Here is an 18,570-nt window from a genome sequence, read left to right as displayed (position 1 = left end):
GACAAGCACGGAAGCGAGAAGTCACACAAGCAGCTCAACCCGCGCTCAGTCCTAGCTTGAGCCGCCTGCCCCTCGCTCGGCCGCCCCCCAGCACCGGCCGGTCTGCGGGTACCCCAGCAGGGATGGGGCCACGGCAGCTCTGTCCGGCCACGCGCCTCCAGCCCCGCGGCCCCGCATGCTGCCCGGCGCCGGGCCGATCGAGCGCGGCACCGGCAGGCTGTTTGCAAGGGGACCGGCTTGGGCTGCAGGTGCCGGGTCTCCCGGCTGGGAGCTGAGCATGCACCTTTGCTTTTCAGCGCTCTGCCCCTAGTCCTGCGTGGGCTGGCGGCTCTCCGGGGGTCAAAGCGGAAAAGCGGTCTTTCTGAGCAAACCGGGCAGGAGCCCAGGGCAGCTTCACCGTCCGCCCCGTGCCCCGCGAGAGCCGAAGGGCTGGCTGAGGTGAGGGCTGCGCCGAGGACAGGCTGTTGCTGCCATCTTGCGCTGGGAGAGCCTTGGCACGGCGCGGCGGGCCCAGCGGCGCCGGCGGGAGGTGCGGGTGATCCCCTCCGCCCTTCCCGGGGCCTCCGAGGGGAAGCGGGTTCACCTCGCAGCGCAAGCGCGAGAAAGGCTTTTTTCTGAACTCAAGACCTGTGCTAATTTTTTGAAGCCCCTGCTGGACGCAGAGCCCTGCGTGGGCTCGGACGTGTGCGCTGCGGAAACCCCCCCGTGCCGTGCATCCGGCAGCGGGGCACGGGCTCACCTGCCTGCCTCCGCCTGCGATGGAGGTCAGACACTGACGGGGAAACAGGATTAGCTGTGGGAAGGTTATTAGACAAAATCCACGCAATTTGTATAATCTGAGGTGCTTATTTAACACAGTAAGGAGATTATTTTGAAATATAATTTTGAATGACACTGACCCATTAATAAAGACTCATTACAGCTTTGCACGGCTCAAACGGGAACCAGAATCCTTTGGCGGCGGTAGAAAAGCTCCCACTTGACGGCACAGAGGAGCCGAAGGGCTTCCCGTTCCCCGCTGCAGCTCCCAGCCCGCGCTGCGCTCGCTGGCGAGGAGTGCGGTGCAGTTGCACCTCCGTAAAGAAGGAGCTACAGGGCACAGCAGCTGGGAGGGATCCGGCACGTGCAACGAACCCCATCCGCGCCGGTCCTCAGCCAGGTCTCGTGTCGCCGAGGCGCAGGGCTCCCTCTCCCCAGCGCCCTGCTCTGCTGGGGCTCGGGGCGCAGCCGTGCCCATCAGGGCCCGCGTCCCCTGGCACCGGCCCTCTGCCTGGGACGGGGACAGCCCTGCACGCAGGGTCCCCGCAGTGCGGAGCAAAGAGATTAAGGGGAGCAAATAGCTGCGGCTGGCTCGCCGTGCGGGGGGATCTCTGTCTGGGCACCAGATGGCATTAATAGCATTATTCTGCGCTGCTCGCGGGCGCGCATGTGCGCACACACGCAGCCCTCGCGCCCCGGCAGGGGCTCCGAGCCTGTGCCATGGGCGGGGAACGCTGGCATTGGCGGCGGTGGAGCAGGACCTGCCGCCAGCACCTGCAGGCTCACCAGTGCCTGGGGCGCAGCTCGCTGCAGAGCCTGGTGCCGGACCATGGGCCGGCTCTCCTGCACATGGAGGGGGCCTGCTGGCCGGGCTGCCGCCCCCGGCGCTCGCCCGCGGCCGCACGGGCAGAGGGCACACGTGCCGGGTCAGCCAGCAGCCTCGTGGTAGAGGCTTTGGTCTTCTACCCTGAACCAGGCAATCTTGGAGGATTTCTCTCACACTCCCTTGAGCCATTAATCTGCTCAAAGTAGATCTTTTCTGTGACAAAAAGGGGATTGGGTAAATAATACAGTGGACAACTGGAGCGTCCTTTTCCTCTGGGAAGACATCCAGCTCTGAACGGCTTCCCCTTGGTGCTGGCTATTCCTGCTTCAGCAGCCTCCGAGCAGACGCGTACGGGGGAGAAGGGCTCTGGCCGCACAGGGCTTAGCCAGCTTTTGTGCTTAATGCGTGCCCAGATGTGCCAGGGACGCCGGCAGCTCGTCACACGCAGCCCGGAGCGCGCCGGGCCAGCCAGCGCTGCTCCACCATCTCTGCAAGGGCCAGGGACACGTTTGGCCCCCAAGGAAACATGAATGCAAAATGTGTCCTGGTTAGCGAAAACGAGAGCAGCAAATGGTGACTAATGGAGCCAAAGAGGCACGTGTGGCGACGGGGAGAGACGGGGCTGCGCTGGCGGGGAGCCAGGCGTTCGCCTCGGTCTCCCTTCGTTCTGCTCCTGAAAAGGCAGCGCATCCATCAGCAGCGACGTGTCTGCCGAAGCAGCAGTGCCGCACCATTTTGGTTTTCCTCCTGACTGAAGTAAATAATATTCGGCCCTCAATTCCGTGTCGCATGTGTGCTAAAGCAGCAGTTATTGCAAAATAACTGATCACATGTAAGATGGATGCAGCGGGGCCGGCAGAAGCGCTGTGCACGGGCTCACTCCGCAGGCTGGCTCTCTTGGAGGGTGGAAGCTGGGAAGCCCAGAAGGGTCCTTGCGGATCCAGTTTGTGCCTTTTAGGGCTCAGGGCCATGCGTTGGCCCTGCCCAAACTTTGCTGGTGACTCCAGACTCACGCCGGAGGTGGCGAGGGCAGCGACCGCCACTTGCCTCCCACGGATGGGACCTCCTGGGCTCTGGGCAAAGGCCTGGGGAAGGGGCTCGGGGAGGCTTCAGGGCTCCCAGCACCACAGCACTGGGAATAATCGAATCCGCGCTTATCAGTGCCTTGCTTTAATGCTGCAACACTAGGGGGAAGCAAAAAACAAGCTTCTTTCCTAGAAAGAGTCTTCGCTGGGCCAGAAGCGGAGAGCTGGCAGAGCGGCTGCGAGATCGCGGAGCGCCTGCCCTGGTCCAGCCGGGGCTGCTCCGGGCTCCCGGGGTGGAAATGCAGTGTTACCCCCGGGCACGGGGATATCCCGTTGCCCTGCACACGTCTGTGCGGCCGAGAGCTCTGCCCCCACGCGAGCCCCTGTGGTGGGTGTCCTCCCACCCAGTGCACCAGGCTGGGGAAACCGAGGCACGGAGCGGGCCGCGAGGCACCTGGGGCAATGCACAGCCCCGAGAAGCAACCCCACAGCGCTGCTTTGGGGGTGTGCTCAGGCTGGAGACCCCGGCCCTGTTCCCAGGATGGAGAGGGCACAGGGGGACAGGGACACACGCGGCTACAGGGGGCTGAGCCCTGCCAGGAGGGCCTGGCCCTTTAACGCAGGTGTGGCTCTGCAATTAGCCCAGGTGAGCCCAGGGGGTAATTAGCCCAGGTGAAACCCGGAGGGCAATTAGCCCAGGTGAAACCTGGAGGGCAATCAGCCCCAAAGGCTCTTTAGTCCCCCGTCTGGAGGGGACTGGTTTCTCGCTGGGGGTTACGGGTAGGTCTGGGCAGTGGGGCTCTGTGTGGGCAGGGGGCTGCGGGGCAAGGCCCAGGACTCGTCCCCCCCACCCCAGGACGTGCTGGTGGCAGCAGCAAGGGGTCACAGCAGGCTGTCCCTGCCAGCCGAGAGGTGCTGCGAGGCGGAGGCGGCTGCCGTGTGGGAAGCACGCTATGGACCCGGGTGGCAGCCGGTGAGTAGCCGCGTCGTTTAGCGCCTGCTTTCGGGGGGGGGGGGGGGTTGCCTGGGAGGGCAGGCGAGGGCGCTGGGCTGGGTGGTGTGCCGTGCCCCCGACGGAGGGCAGGGGGATGATCCCCACAGCACCCTGTGCCCAGCCACAGCGCTTCTCCCTGGGGAGAGGCCCCCAAGCAGGGCAAAAGCGTCCAGCTGTGGTCAATTTGCTGGTAGCAGGGGGAGTTTGTCTGTGTGCCAGTGGAAGCAATACCCTGGGTAGGGAAGCCTCCGGCAGGCGAGCCCTGTGCCTCTACTTCCCAGCGCTCTGGGGCGCAGGGGCTCAGGCACTAGGTGTGAGTGCTGTCTGGGGCCAGGACAGGAGCAGCTTGCTGAAATTGTGGCTGGGAAGGAGCAGGGAGGCTGTTTGGGTTGGAGACATTGTGTGCCGCTTGTGCTAGGAGCAAGGTGGGAGCGCGTCTTTCCCGGATCAGAACCGGGCTTGGGGATGTGCTGATGCCATCTCTTGTGACTTGTATGGGGCCTGGGCCGGGGAAGGAAGCTCATAGCATGAGCACAGCCTTTTCTCTAGCAGTGCTTGCTGGCGGCTGTAGCGGGTCACTTGGTCCTGATTCACAGGCCAGCTGCTAGCAGGGAGTGTGGCATGTGTTTCTCCTGGTGGGCAACTTCTGGCCTCCCTTCCTTGGAGCCTCTTGCATGCTGCCAAAGGCTGGGCTAGAGCTGCCTGAGGAATTGATTTGATGAATTTTGCCTCTTCCTGAACACAGCTGTACAAAGCACATGATACTGTTCCAGCCCCCAGATTGGGTTGCTGGTTGCAGTTTACCAGCTTTGCAGTTTGAATGCTCATGCAAAGGAGATGTGCAAATGCTTCCTGCAAGTATTCAAACACGGGGGGCTGCAGGAATGCTAACATGACTAAATCACGACTGCCCCAGGGGAGCTGGAGTCCCAGGTGCGGCTGGTGTGAGCCGGCTCTGGGGCAGTGCTGGCTGCTGGCCCTCTGCTCCCCAGGCCTGCTGGGGTGGCGTGTGTCTGGGGTGGGAGGCTGACAAATGGTCTTGGCCAAACAGTCAGTGGAGGAGCGAAAGGGGCAGTGACGAATGGTGCGGACAGCTCAAGGGCTGACCGCGGCTCTCGGAGCATGAGCCAAGGCTGGTCATCCACCCTGTTGGCCTTTTGTTGCAAACTTGCCAGCAGAAGCTGTTTTGTCCTGGAGGAAGGAGCTTTGCGTAGCGTGAGGTTTGCTCTGCTGTTGCTGCAGGGTCTGTGTCTCTGGGCTAGAAATGAGGAAACTCGCTGGAGATGCTGAGCAGCCAAGGGAGCTAAAAATGAACCACTGAGTAGCATTTACTCCCCCTGCACATGTGCCTCAAATGGAGATTTGCGAGGCCCTGCTGGTGCGGTGCCAGCGAGTGTCCCGCCAGCCTTCCCTCTCGCTCCTGCCAGCCCACGTACCCCTGTTTCATTCAGTGCCGTGTGTAGGAGTGCAGAAACTGCACCTGAGTCCAACACGTTGTATGCTGGGTAGCGAAACGCTGCTGCAGCTTCTGTGGCTGGAAGATTCCTGTCACCGGGCTTGCCTGCGCTGCCATCCTGCAGCAGCTGCTGAGGAGGGAGTGGGGGCAGATGCCTAGCATGTGTCGGGGCTCCCCAGAGCCTGGGATCTGCTCGTTGCCTTGGGTAAGGCTCTGAATATCAATTTGCTCGCTAGGTATCAGCGATCATCTGCGTGTGGATGTAGCTGGCAATTGAAATGCACCTCGGTTCCCGAAGGGATGTGTGGGTGCAGGGGGTGTACCAGCTTCTCCTCTGCAGCGTCTCGGGACGCTGCTGCTGCTCTGCTGCTGAAGCCTGCTGCAGCCCTGGGAGCCTGGTGGGTAGCGAGCGAGTCAGCAGCGAGCGACTTTGGGCTAGGGAACACACATGTGTGTGGGTGTTGTGTGCGGGAGAGACACCCACGCACCATGACGGAGCTGCTGAGGCTGGCTGGGAACGTGCTTTGCAGGGGGTGGTGACAGATCGCAGCGGCACAGGGGAAGGTGGAACGCAGCCTTGGGGAGGAGGAGAAGGAAAGACTGTGGTTGCTGTCAAACAGACCTGCACAGCTTCTGCTCTGGGCTTTGCTGTTGACTTGTCAGCACTGGGCTCTGGGTGGGCCTCGTCTGGCTCATCAGTGAAATGTGGGGTGTCTCTGCTGTGGTTGGGGGCTCCTTGCTGGCATCTCTTGGCCCTGGTGATGGGAAGGGTTTGGGAGCCCATGTCCTGGCTTCCCCAGCATGCGTGGGAGCTGGGGCCCGGCCCTGGGGAGAAGTGCAGCCTGCTCCTACTCAGGTTTGAAGACTTCTATGGCTGTTCTGTCTTGCTGAGAGTGAGCGGGCCAGTTCTCTAGGCTGAAATATGGAGTCACAGGGGATGTCCTTGAGAGGGGAAGGGGGGATGTGAGCTCTTGGGCCAGGCCAGCGGGGTGGGTGTGCTGGAGCCTCTGTGTTGCCAGCTTCTGTGTCCCCAAACTGCGTCCCTCCCTTGTGAAATGAGTTGCTCACCCACGTGGTGCAAGAGGTACCCTTGTGGTGTGGGTGAAGTCCCTCTGGCTCTTTCAAAGACCTCCCAGGTAATGAGAATTGCAATGAACTGGTGCAGGTGGAAAATTGTTAGAAAAAACAGCTTCTTCACCTTTTTCTTTGCTGGGGGACAATGTTCAGGGTTTTCAACTAAATCTAAGCAGTGTTTTCTGAAAATCAAAGCATGACGTTTTCCTACTCATTCTTTTGCTTAAAATCAGAATGCTTCAATCTTTCTCCTTGCTAATTTCAGTGAATTGGGGTTGAGAAGGTAATTCTGGAAAGCAAAGAAAACCTGCTATAACCATGTTGGCAAAAGAGATTCCGAGCTGCTCTAGTGATCTGGACAAATGAGCTTTGGTGGGACGAAGTCTTGGGGAGCGAGAACCTACATCCCAAAGTAAAGCATTAACTAGCGTTCATTTGTTATCTGTTGGCTCAAATGATGCATGTCTAAGTCTCCTAGGCCCTGTCTTGCTAACCGTACAGGAGGGACCCCTGTCGTGGGAGCAGCAAGGGCGAGTGCTGTTTGTGCTGTGAAAACCTGGTTTCTGTCCTGTGGTTACTAAGTCTCCTGGAGGTCAGAAGGAGGAGTGCTGGCAGCTGCAAGTCTTAGGTGACCAGAGCATGCCATGGCACACGTGGGCTTGAGGAGCAGCTCTGTGGATAGGACAGGGAAAAGCCTTCCTTACCAAGGTGAAGCGACAGGTTTGCCACGCAGAGAGGCTGGAGGAGGTATTAGTTGTATTCCAGCCTCTCCGGGCTTCAGCTCAGGGCTCAGCTCAGCTTACAGAGCGTGTCCAGCACAGGCTGGCAGTCACTGAACCCATGTGCGTGCAGCTGGCCCGCACCCTGTAGACGGCTGAGCCCTGCTTGATGCTGCAGCCCTGGGTGTTCCCGGGGCGCGGGTGGTCGTGGAGGTGCCCAGGTGCCCACCACAGTGCTGCTGGGAAGCGCGGGGCGGCCTTGGCACGACGGCTGGCTGGGTGGGTGCCCGGCGGCGAGGGTGTGCTGCGGCGGAGCGTGCCCGAGCACACCCCCCGCTTGCACGACGGCGGGGTGTCACACCTGCCCCGGCGGGGGCCGGGCGGCCCGGGGCGGCGGCTGCGCGCGGCTGCCGCGGACGGGGCGGCCCCGGTGGCGGCGGCGGCGGCGCGTCCCGCGTCCCGGCCGGGCGCGCGTGGGCGGGGAGTGCGCGGGAGCCCGGCCCACCCGCCCGACGACACTCGCCGGGGAGGGGCCGGAGGAGCCGCTGCGAGCTCCGCTGTGGGCAGCGCAACCTGGAGAGCGCGGCGGCGGTGGCGGCGGCGGCGGCAGCGAGCGCGGACGCCGGGGGCACGGCACGCTCCGCTATTGCGCCGCACCCCGGGGCCATAGGTGCTCTTTATGGCATGTGGCTGGTAACTTTTTTCCTGCTGTACTCTTTGCGGAAAGGTAGGTTGCCCCTGGGGCCGGCGCGGGGGCGGGGGGGGCGGCGGGCACCTGGCAGCGCCCCGCGGCCGCCGCTTTGCCGCGCTCGCCCGGGCGCCTCGGCTGCGCTGCGCGGGCGAGCGAGCGCGCAGAGGAGCGGAGCGGAGCGGCACCAGCCGGCCGGCCGGGGCTCCCGGTGCGCCCCCTCGGGCAGAGCCGGCCGGGGCTCCCGGTGCGCGGCCGCGGCTGGAGCCGGCCGGGGCTCTCGGTGCGCCCCCGGGCTGCGCTCGCCCCCGACGGCGCGCAGCGGCTCGGCTCGGCGCGGCGGCGGCCGTGCGCCCCGGCGGAGCGGGCTCGGGGTGCGCGGCCCGGAGCGGCTCCTCGGCGGAGCCCGCGCCTCGCCGCCCGCCCTGCCGAAGTGCCGCTGCCTGCACGAATGCTAAACACCGTGCCGAGGTGCACAGCATCTTTTCGTGCCGGGCAGGAACCCGAGGGCTGAGGCTCGCAGCGGTACTTTGGAGAGCTTTGCGGTGTCCCCGCTTCTCCGGGACTACTTAGAGCAATATTCTAATCCCATAAGACAGGATAAATCCAGCGATGCTTTAAAAATCGCGTCCTTCCCTCTAGGAATGCTGTATTAAATGCAACCCAGTGGTTTGATATAAATCAGATTGGGTGGAAAAAAAAATATCATGGAACAAGTGTGTCAAGGAGAGGCACGCTTAAAGATTAAAGATTAAATTAAAGTTGGAGATTAGAAGAATGCTGTCCAGATCTGTAGAGGTAATACTCTAAACGGAGTCTCTGCTATACGTGCAATTTAAAAAGAGAGCCGAGGAGCTGCGTGTAGCATGGGTAGTTAAACCACGGTGCATGTTACAACAGTCAATTGATGTTACATAAAGGAATTGCCCGTTTCCGATTCTGCAGGAATTTTTAATTATGTTTTTATAAAAAATTACCTCTTTGCACATCAGCCAACCTGCAGATGTAGTGCTAAAAGTGCCCACCTTTTGGAAAATTGTGTGCTTGGAGGATATTGCATGACATTTTCCCTAATTATCTTTTTTGGCATTTGACAACAGCAAGGGGGAATTTTTTGGAAATGAGAAGAGAGAAAGAAAGGGGAGAGAGCTGCCTCCTTATGTGAGACTTCTGCTGGTGTCTGTTAAATTACCCATTTATCTTAATGATAATCCAATGAAAAATATTTACTGAGGTTTAACAGGACATCCTGTCCGGTTGTGTGATAATGATCAATTATTTGATCAATTATTAATTATGGAATAGCTGCTTTATTATAGCTGGAGTAAAACTGCATTTGGGAGGTTTAACTGAAATCGCTATTGTGTTTAGGATCTGCCGAGATGATTGTGCCAGCGTCTGCTTTGCTTACATTTGCATTTTTACTGAGCTAAAAGGGAAAAACAAAACCCAGTAACCATCCAGGACACTACCATTTCTTACCCCCCCCCCCCAGTCTAAATAACAGTGAGCTGCACTGGGTTTATCGCTTTTGCGTGTTTTTAGCCCCAGCTTCTTGGAAAAAGGATCTCTGCCCACAGAGCTATCTCTTCTGAGAAGAGCAAATTAAAAGCCTCCATTAGCACAACTCCTCACGGCCTCATTATCTCTTTCTTAAGAAATAAAATATATCTTTGGTATGGAACAGTCTTGGCGATGGAAGTGTTAAAGTGAAACGGTTCCAGAGAGAGGACAGCAATACAATGGAAGTTTCATTACAATAATAGGATAAAAAAATGAATTGCTTAATGCATGATAAACCTTTTGGATACTTAATATTTCTGGGCATCGAAGCACAACCTTTTAATATGTTCCTGCTGTAGAACAAGAGCTCAAGTAGAAGCTAAAAGCAAATAAACATTTGATCCAGGGGACCACTGAAGTTCAGAAATCTCGCAATGGGCTGTAGCTGCTTATTTCTCCCCCGCTTATAAAATAAACAGAAATAGGTGGTTGGCAAGCAAACAAACAGGGAGTTTATCAAAAAGAAGGTCTGGCAATGTGAATTAAAGAGCAGCCACACTGAGGAGGAGGGGATGCGAGTGGCGTGCAGTGTGAAGACCGTACTGTCAAAATTGAGAGCTTTTGAGCTGGGAAAGCGTCTCCCTTCATGTTTTTGCTGGAGCTCTCTGCCTCCTGATTTATATTGGCATTATATTTACATTATGTTCCTGTACTGGATGCAGTGAACTACGCAGCTTGCGTTTTTTTAATCTCTCCCCATCTCGGCCCCCCAGTGTGGCACAGCGCTCATTTGTCTCTGAAATGAAACATGGAAGCCTCATTAAATGCACGGAGGAAAAGCCTGCAGTACTACGCTCTTCGCCATGCCCGCTGTTGTTTGTTTAGCCCACGGATAGCCAAATTTTTCCAGCACTACAAGCCATGATGGCAACTTGCCCGGAGCCATTACCTGCCCTCGGCATCGGTTTAGGGCTGCTCATGCCTTTGGGAAAATCAATATATGCAACCCTAATATTTCTTGGTGCTTGTGCTCTCCAGAGGAACAGTGTGCCTCACTAAAGTTTGCATGCTGGAGATGTGATGCTGAGCAGCCGTCCCCAGAGCTGGGCTGGTTGGAGCTGTGCGTTTAGGACTGCTGGTGCTGCTTTGGGCAGCCCCGGCGCACCGTGCGTTTCTGCTACAGCGCTCGCGTTTCTGCCCAGATGGTACCGAGGTGGAGGGACGAGGAGCGCTCTGTCCTCGTTTGAGGCAGCGCGTGAACCGAGGGCAAGGATAAAACTGGAAGTGTCTCTTTGTGGCAGGAATTCTTGTGACATGGCAGCATGTGAGCCGAGATGTGCCTTGGATAATATGAAGTCATCTCACACCCAAATAAGCAGGCTGTTAATAAGTGCGACTTCCTAGGAGAGCTTGGAGGAGGAAGGTGTTCAATTGTTGCAGTAAAAAAGCGTGCTTTGACGGGAGGCTTATGAAACGGCTAGTTTGGGCCCAGAATGTTTCCTGCGTTTGAAATCTAAATTATAGCCAGCTACACAATTTTACATTATTATAATTTTATGAGTTACCCTTTCCTTGCTTGTAGACTCCTGAGAAATTTAAAAATAACCCCAGCACATACAATCTGCATATTGCCATCTTCTGCTAGCAGAGCTCTACCAAATATTTAGGAAATCCATTTCCCAACCTTTGCTAGTGTTTGCTGCCCAACCCAGCAATTAGCTTTTGAAAAGGGTGGTTTAATTTCATTTCTGTGCGAAAGAAGAGGGAGCAAGCAATGATCCTAGCTTAAAGGAGAAGAGGACAAGGTGAACAAGGCTTCAGAGCTTCCTTACGCTGGTTTGTTTTATAGATTTATTCCCCTAATTTCTCATACCTGTCGGCTGCGTGACGGAAATCGTTCTCGGCGCTTTTTAAAGCAGGCGTGAGCTCGGGGCTCCTGGAAGTCATGGGCCGGCGGCTGAGGACAAAGCCTGCCGCTGATGCGCATCCCGACCGCCGTGCGTCCGCTGCCCGACCTCCGGCGCTGCGCTCGCTGGGCCCCGGCCGCCTGCGAGGAGATGCTGGCTGCGGCCCTGGCGCGTGGGCTCGGTCACGGCACCAAGTGCCCTCCCGCGGCGTGGGGGGAGCTTCGCAGGTGGCGTGGGGCTGAGGCCGGTGCTTCCGGCAGGGTGGCGTGGGAGGCGAGGCCGGCGTTGCGTTTCGGGGGCCGGGCAGGTCAGTGGGGAGCGCTGGTTTTCCGTTCTTCAGGTAAGGGTGCAGCCTCAGCCCGGGTGGGGAACGGGGCGCGGGTGTCACGGCCCTCGTTTCCGTGCAGCTCCGTTAAGGATGGGCAGCGCACGCTCCAGGCGCGCTTGGGCGCTGCCTTTTACCCGCGGAGGACCGGGGCGGCGTTGTCGGTCGCTCTGTCGCGAGTCCTTGCGGAAGGCTGCCGTGTGCTCGGCGAGGGTGGGCTGCGCGCGGCGGCCGGGATGCCGGCGGAGGGAAGGCGCTGTGGAAGCGCGCTCGCGATCGCTGCCTCGGGTGCGCGGTGGCCGCGTGTGCCGGGCACCAGCTGGATGCCCGAGGCCATCCTCAGCATTTCAGTGCGGCTGTTTGTTTCGGTGGATTAGGGAGAAATGCTGTGCTCGAGGACCGTCCTGGCCACCCCCAGCACTGGCCCTGGAGGGGGTGATGTGGGGAAGCATGGCCGCGCGGCTGGAGCCACGGCTTTAACCCTGTGGTGGGGTGGCCTCACGGGTGGTGGTGCCCCGCTCCTGCGTGCTGCCAGCAGATGTTCTCCGAGGGCTGGAGGGAGCATGGGCTCTGCATCGCTCACCTCTTGGCTGCTTGTCCCCTTGTCTGTGAGCAGGTCAGGTGTCCTTCTCGCTCTGCCAGCTCCAAGGTTGCTCTCCTCCTGAGGAGAAGTTAAGTGTCCTGAGGGTGAGGGCTTAAAGGAACCCTGTTCCAGGGAAGGCCAAGGACTGCTCCAGCATTGCAACGTGCAGGTGGCGAGGGACGAAATACTGTCATACTGACAGAGGACAGATTGAGGCTTGCACCTATCCATAATTCCCACCCTGCAATGTGCGCCAAGCTCCAGTGCTCTTTCTCCTTGGACAGGGCGGGTGTCCAACACCCTAAATGAGCATAACGAATGAATAGTGTGGTGGTGGTTAGCCCTCGCTGCATGGCAGCTCTGCTGCCTGCTAGGGTCGGAGTAGCCCACTGGCGGCTACAGTCCCTTTGCCTGCCTGCGGGTGGCTTTTCTGCCGTGGTGGGTGCTGTGTCACCATCCGATGTGGTCTCGCAGGAAAGCTGGTGTGGGCACCTGGGTGATCTGACCGCCAAGCCCAAGGGGGAGATCGTGGGAAAGGTGCTGCCAGTGGGGTGCCGTGAGCCCCCGTCCAGTGCCTGCCCCCTTTGGAGGTGCTGCAAAGCCTTCCTTTGAGACAGCAGCACCTTTAACTGCGGCAAATAATCACCCCTTCAGTGGTCCCTCTTTGTGAAGAAGTACTCGGGCGCTTGCTGAGCTCTGCCACCCCTTGCTAACAGCGGCAGGCCAGGCTGGACTGCTCGTGCCCAGTGGATTGCGTGTACCTCCTTCAAACACGTCTTGCTTAGCCTTTTCCCGTCTCTGTGTGGTTTCTGCCAGATCTGATGTGCAAAGGCCTCGCTCGGCTTTGAGAAGCTTGCAGGGTCTTGGTAGGCATGGGAATGCCTGTGGGATCCTGAGCAAGTAGCTTGCTAGCTCAGACCCGTGTGCATCAAGGGCAGAAAGACTTCACAACCGAGGGGGAGAAATGGCTGCCTCATGACACTGGTCGTTGTCTCGGACGAGTCCTAAATCCACCGAATTTAAAAAACAGGGACAGCCCTTTCCTGTGGGGGCTGGAGCAGAGGAAGGACCATGTTGCTGGGCTCGTCTGGGAGGTGATGGCATTTCTGTGTATATGCGGGCTGGAGACTTCAGTCTGTGCAGCTTCTCATGCAGGTCTCGCACCTAAATCTCAGCTGCCTCTTTCTGGAATATGTGGCTTTGTGATAGACCCTGGGGTCAATTTATGGCTGCTCTGCCTTAGCCACTTGTTAGAGTAAATGAGTGCTTTCTGTACAGCACATCTCTTTGCAGTGCCGCGACTGGCTGTGCTTCTAAAGATGTCAGAGTTTGGAAAGTCCAGTGAACAAGACTAGTAAATATTCCTAAGGGATGATAGCAAAATGACTTGCTTCTCCCAGCGGAGATAGAGATATTAATATTTCAATACCTCTAGGTTGTAATTTACTACAATTTAAGAAGATTGCACTCTGATAACTTAAAATACATGCTTCCCAGTGCAAGCAAGACTGTGTCCATCTCCGCGCTGGGCTTTGTGTGCAGCTTCTGGCTGCCAGCTGCCTGGTCTGCGGCGTTCGGTCCTGTGCGCCTGCTTCGCTGCGTTCCCCCCCAGTAGAAACCCTTCCATTTTGACTATGCAAACCCCATCTTTGTTTCATGTGACTTAATGCCCTCGATATTTAGGTTAGGGTCAGCACAGCTGACCAGATGTGAGCAGTAATTTCTGGTTTAAAAATATTGCAGTGCTATTCCTAAATTTTTAATCTCTCTGTGATTTGGAGGCAGTTTTATGAAACATGGAATTAGGATGGTGCTCAATGCTAAATGGTAAAGGAGATTATGTGGATTTAACTCTATGCGTCTGTCACATAACTATTGCCGATCCCATAACTTCCATCTTCTATTAAAAATCTGTTTCCCCCTTTGACCTGAAAAAGCTTTATGGGTAATCTGAATTTCTCTGTTTATGAGGTATTTTTCCACTCTTCATCCCAGCCCCTCGCCCTTCTGTCTCTAAACCTTCCTGAGCGATGCCTGAAGATAAGATATTTGCCTGTCAGGTTGTGGCTGCTCTCTGACCATTACCATGGTAGGAGCCTTCTTCAAGGCATGGCCCTACCATGTAGGGTGTTGGGTTGAACGAAGCGCGGGGGAGCCTGCGATGTACGGCGTGGGTACCGGGAGCTGCGTGATGCTCCTGAGCCAAAGCCTGCGCACGGCGGACACGGCTCTGTGGTGAAGGGCAACTCCTCCTGTGCGTCTTGCGTCTCCGGCCGGCGAGTCTCCAGCCATCTTGCGCTTTGCTTCGGTGGCAGACGTTCCCATGAATAGTGCAGTGCTGCTTTCGCTCGCTTTGTTTTCCTTCGTTTTATTGTAAATGTACGTTTTGCTCTTTCGTGTGTGGGGAACTAGCGTCGTGCTGTTCTGATAAAGGGAAATGCTGATTCATGACGACAAACCAGCCTGGAGATGTCATGAGATGACATCTGCAGGGCCATGCAGTGGCCCTGTAGCTCTTCAAAGCCTGGCACTGCTGCTCAGGAAGCAGGGTGGATGTGGGGCGGTGGGAGGGTTTTACACCTCATTTTGTAATTCTTGTGGCATTGGTCAGGGAGGGAGGAAAAAAATAAATGGCTTTGCTACCTGTGCATGGACACAGAAAAGCAAATGCACTAGGGTGTGGGGGGAGATGAAGATGCTTTCTTAAACTGTGCATGTGTTTCATGTCTGGTGATGCTGTGCTGGACCTTCCTAGTCAACTTATCCTTTGTATCTCCCAGCTTGCTGTGCCTGTCTGGCTGTAGCGTCCCTGATGTGGGACAGTAGCCTCCGGGTAGCCAAAGGAGGCGATGCTGCCATCGTAGGTGCTAGCTTGTATAGTTTGGCACAGAATATACAGAGAACAAGAAAGAGGCTGTCTTGTTTTGGATGTAATGGGTGGTGAAAGAGTGTGAGGTGGTATTTCCAGCTGGGAGAAGATCAGAGAGGGGGAAAAATTGTCTGCAGTTGAAGCAGAGGCCTCAGGAGTTGTTCCCAGCTCTGTGCTGGTGTGGAGAGCAGGTGCTTCCCTTTGTGGTGTCTTGTCCCAGGGGGGTTTGTGTGCTCAGCCTCAGTCTTGCTGTCTGTAAAATGGATGTGCTTGGGCCCCACTTTGGGAAGGAATGAGGTGGTTCAGGCTTTCCCTTCCTGGCCTGGTTGAGGAAGGCATGGAGCAAGCTGGCAATGCTGAACAATGCTGAACGAGGGGAGGAAGGTGCTTCCCAACACTCCGAGGAAGACGCAAGTGTTTTCCAGGGGAGGTAGGCGCTGGAGGACAGCTTTGCAGTGGGATGCGAGTCGCTGCGGCCAATAACACTTAAATAGCCTTTCCTCAAATGAGCAGCCACGATGCACTCTCCCTGAAGGGGCGGCTTGGAGCTAAGATAAGAATATTCATACAGATGAGACTATTTTTTTCTCCCCCCACTCCTGTCCCCTCCTCCCCAAGTTAAAGAAATTGAGGTCAGGGAGGGTCCCCCGTGACTCGTTTTAAACCAACAGCACAGTAGTTATTTGCTTATTGGCTCTGCAGCACCACAAGTGGTGTTCTCAGCCAGAGCTATTAATACACCCCCGCCAAGGGCCGCTTTCTATATCAGTGTCCTTCCGCCCACTTGGAAAAGAGTGCGACTAAAAAAAGAAAACCGGATCTAAGTGACTGGGGGCCTCATCCTTATTTATAGCAAATTTTGCTTGCTTTGGTTGAGAAGGGAGCTGGTCCTGGAGTGGGAAGAGGAGACTGGAGGAGTTGGGTGAAAAGCTCCTTTCCCATTTATTGAACGGAAGTGCTTTTTTTTTTTGTAGCTGTTGCAGTTGCTCTAGAAGGCATCTCCTGAGCATCCAGGTGGCTGTGATCTCTGCCTCGGAGGGTGGCCTGCAGAGCTGTGTCTCCTTCCGCTTGGATGGTGTACAGTGGCCTGGAGTGAGGCAGCAGCCTGCGGTTAGGGCAGGGTGATGCTGGGCTTCTCCTGCGGTGTGCTGCAGTAGTTCTGCGATGGTTGGGGCAGCCCTTTGGGAGCTGCCAAGGCTCCTGTGCGAGGTGGTGAGCAGGGAATTTCTCCCTGTCTGCTCTCCCTTCCTTCTGACTCTGGAAATGGAGAGCAGCACCAAACACAGCTTTCCTGTCCTCCTCCCATGGGCTGCAGCGCTGGGGGAGAGGTGGGATGGAGGACAGAGATGTCTGCACTGCTCCATGCAGCTCTTCTTGGTCTGCACAGTGCCAGCATTGCCCCCGGGCAGTTTGCACTGCAGCCTGGCTGGAGCTGAGCTGGAGAGCTGATGAGGCGTTGGGGTGCTGGCCATCTGCCACTGCTCTGGGCTGCGGGATGTTCGGACTTGCAGTAGAAAAAGCGTTTGCTGTGTTTGAGTGCAGGCAGCTGCTGCGCGGAGCTGCACGGAGGAAGCCATTTCTAGCATGCAGGTGCCCTTGGGCCTGCGGTGCTGGGGCACGGTCGAACCAGAAACCCTGTGCTGCATGGTTGTACAGCCCCAGGGCACTGGGAGGATGGTGTTTCCCCTTCAGTCACCATGCTAGTGGTTTGGGGCTAATTGTGTGTCTGAGGAGCACATGTGCGGAGGCATCTTCACACTGCCCCTTCCCTCCTTTGGGCTCCCAACCCTGGGGAAGCCTTTGGGGGGGCCTGGGCATGAGGCATCCTACTGTGGGCACCCTTTCTTGCTTGCAGAGCCCCTATTTGTCCTGTTAGGTGCTTGTGATCCCTGATGCATGCTGCCGGCAAGAGCACTGGCCTGTGAAGGTGGCCTTTATGCTTCCAGTCCATGCACTGATGCTTCCTCTGCTGCCTTGCTCTGCCCTGCCAAGTGCAGGGGCCAGGGGCTGGGCTCGTGGGGCAGTTCTGGGAGGCCCTTGCTGTGCAGCTGAGCGGTAGTGATGCTTGCAGTAACTCCCTGCTCTTGTGGCCTCTGCTTTCTCCACAGCACATGCTGAAGATGTTGGAACCAGCCTCTACTTTGTGAACGACTCTATCCAGCAGGTTACCTTCTCCAGCACAGTGGGGGTGGTGATCCCCTGCCCGGCAGCAGGGTCACCCAGCGCCGTCCTTCGGTGGTACCTTGCCACAGGCGACGACATCTACGATGTGCCCCACATCCGGCATGTCCATGCCAATGGGACTTTGCAGCTCTACCCCTTCTCGCCATCAGCCTTCAATAGCTTTATCCACGACAACGACTACTTCTGCACCGCAGAGAACTCGGCAGGCAAAATCAGGAGCCCAAATATCCGTGTTAAAGCAGGTAGGAGCCTTCTGTGGGGCTGCTGGGGCTTGGGAGGGGGTGCTGGCAGAACTCTAGTCTTCTCCGTAGTCTGCTGGCTAGCCTGTTCAGCACACCCTGTTTGGCTCTGTGTCCACCTGGCATATCTGGCGTGGGACGGTAATACTGCTGACTGATATCATTTTGGCATTGGGACAGCAGTGCTCTTGTCTGACAGAAGGAGCTGGGGTGTTTTGAATTGAGAGAAGGACCCAGGAGTCCTGCTGCTAACTGCGTGGCCTCGGGCAAGGTGTTTCACCACCTTTCTGCACTTCACCTGCGAAGAGCAGCAGGGATGAATACCTGCTCGCTCGCAAGGGGCTGCTCTGCCAAGCTGCTCTGCTCCTGAGCCTGGTGGGCTCTGGCAGCCTCTGCCGAAAGGTGCTGCTGGGTTAAATGGTGCTGTTGCTGAGCTTGGAAGGAGAGCTGGTGAAGCACAGAACTGGGACTCTGTTGGCCTGTTGCACGGGGATCGATTGCTGCATGGACAGATAGCAAACAAGGGCAGGGTGTTGGATAAACAGGAGATGGCCTGCCAATACATGTTTGCAGAATGGCATCCTACCCAAGCTAAGAGCTGCAATTTGGGCCCTGTACTGGCAGGGAAAGCACTATGGAGTGACAACCAGCAGGGAAGAGACGTGCCTCTTCACTTCGGTGCCTCCAGCTAGTGCCTGGTGGCCATGGCGCAGCCTTAGCTTTGGGGCAGGGGAGGTCATCCCCCTTCCAGACCATACAGCTGCACCCAACCATACCTGGGGTGTTTTCATAGCTGTGTATGGACCTGGGTCGCATCTGTCCTTAGTGGAGAGATGCCCTGCACCGGTGTCCCACAGCCCTCCTAAAACTTGTCTGTTCCTATTGCAGCATCCAGCCCAAACATACCAAGGCTTAGTAAGCAAGAAAAAAAAGAGGAGGAATATGGCAAAGAGCTGATTTCCAAAGCCATTATAGTAAATTATTGACCAGGCTGAGTAGGGCTAATAGCCCAGGAATGGCTTCATTATGTAACCTATTAAAAGTGGGGCTAGCAGAGGGAACACGACAGGAGTGACTACAGGGTTTTTTGTTTTAATACCTTGTACTGCAGAGTAAATTGGTATTAACCCCCTCCCCAGAGTAAATTATTTACCATCATTATCAGGTTAGCTATAAACCACAGCCCAGTGGGGAGGACTGACAGCAGCGGATAGGGGTGTAATAACCGTGGATGTGCAACAGGTAGCTTGTGTGGTTTGGGTACAGCAGGAGCCTTGGCTGGCTCTTGTGTGGGCCTCCTTCAGGAGGTTGTTGCCCTCCTGGTGCAGAGAGAAGGTCCCTTGATTTGCTCCCTAGGCTCCGGTGGTGAGTGGCAGTGCCTGGGACAGCAAGCTCAGTTTTCCAGGGCTTGTGCAGCAA

General features: G+C 56.9%; 1 protein-coding gene across 1 annotated transcript in view; it reads left to right on the top strand.

Annotated features, from left to right (window-relative positions):
• Positions 1 to 7,537: 7,537 nt before the first annotated feature.
• Positions 7,538 to 18,570, top strand: part of DSCAML1 (DS cell adhesion molecule like 1) — a 117,171-nt gene continuing 106,138 nt past the window's right edge. Inside the window, exons 1-2 of the mRNA XM_067310163.1 lie at positions 7,538 to 7,580; positions 16,837 to 17,154. Of these exons, the coding sequence (XP_067166264.1) occupies positions 7,538 to 7,580; positions 16,837 to 17,154 (361 nt within the window). The remainder of the gene's footprint in view (positions 7,581 to 16,836; positions 17,155 to 18,570) is intronic.

The sequence above is a fragment of the Apteryx mantelli genome, chromosome 23, assembly GCF_036417845.1.
Source record: "Apteryx mantelli isolate bAptMan1 chromosome 23, bAptMan1.hap1, whole genome shotgun sequence".
NCBI classification, from domain to species: Eukaryota; Metazoa; Chordata; class Aves; order Apterygiformes; family Apterygidae; genus Apteryx; species Apteryx mantelli.
This window is presented reverse-complemented; position numbering and strand designations above follow the sequence as displayed.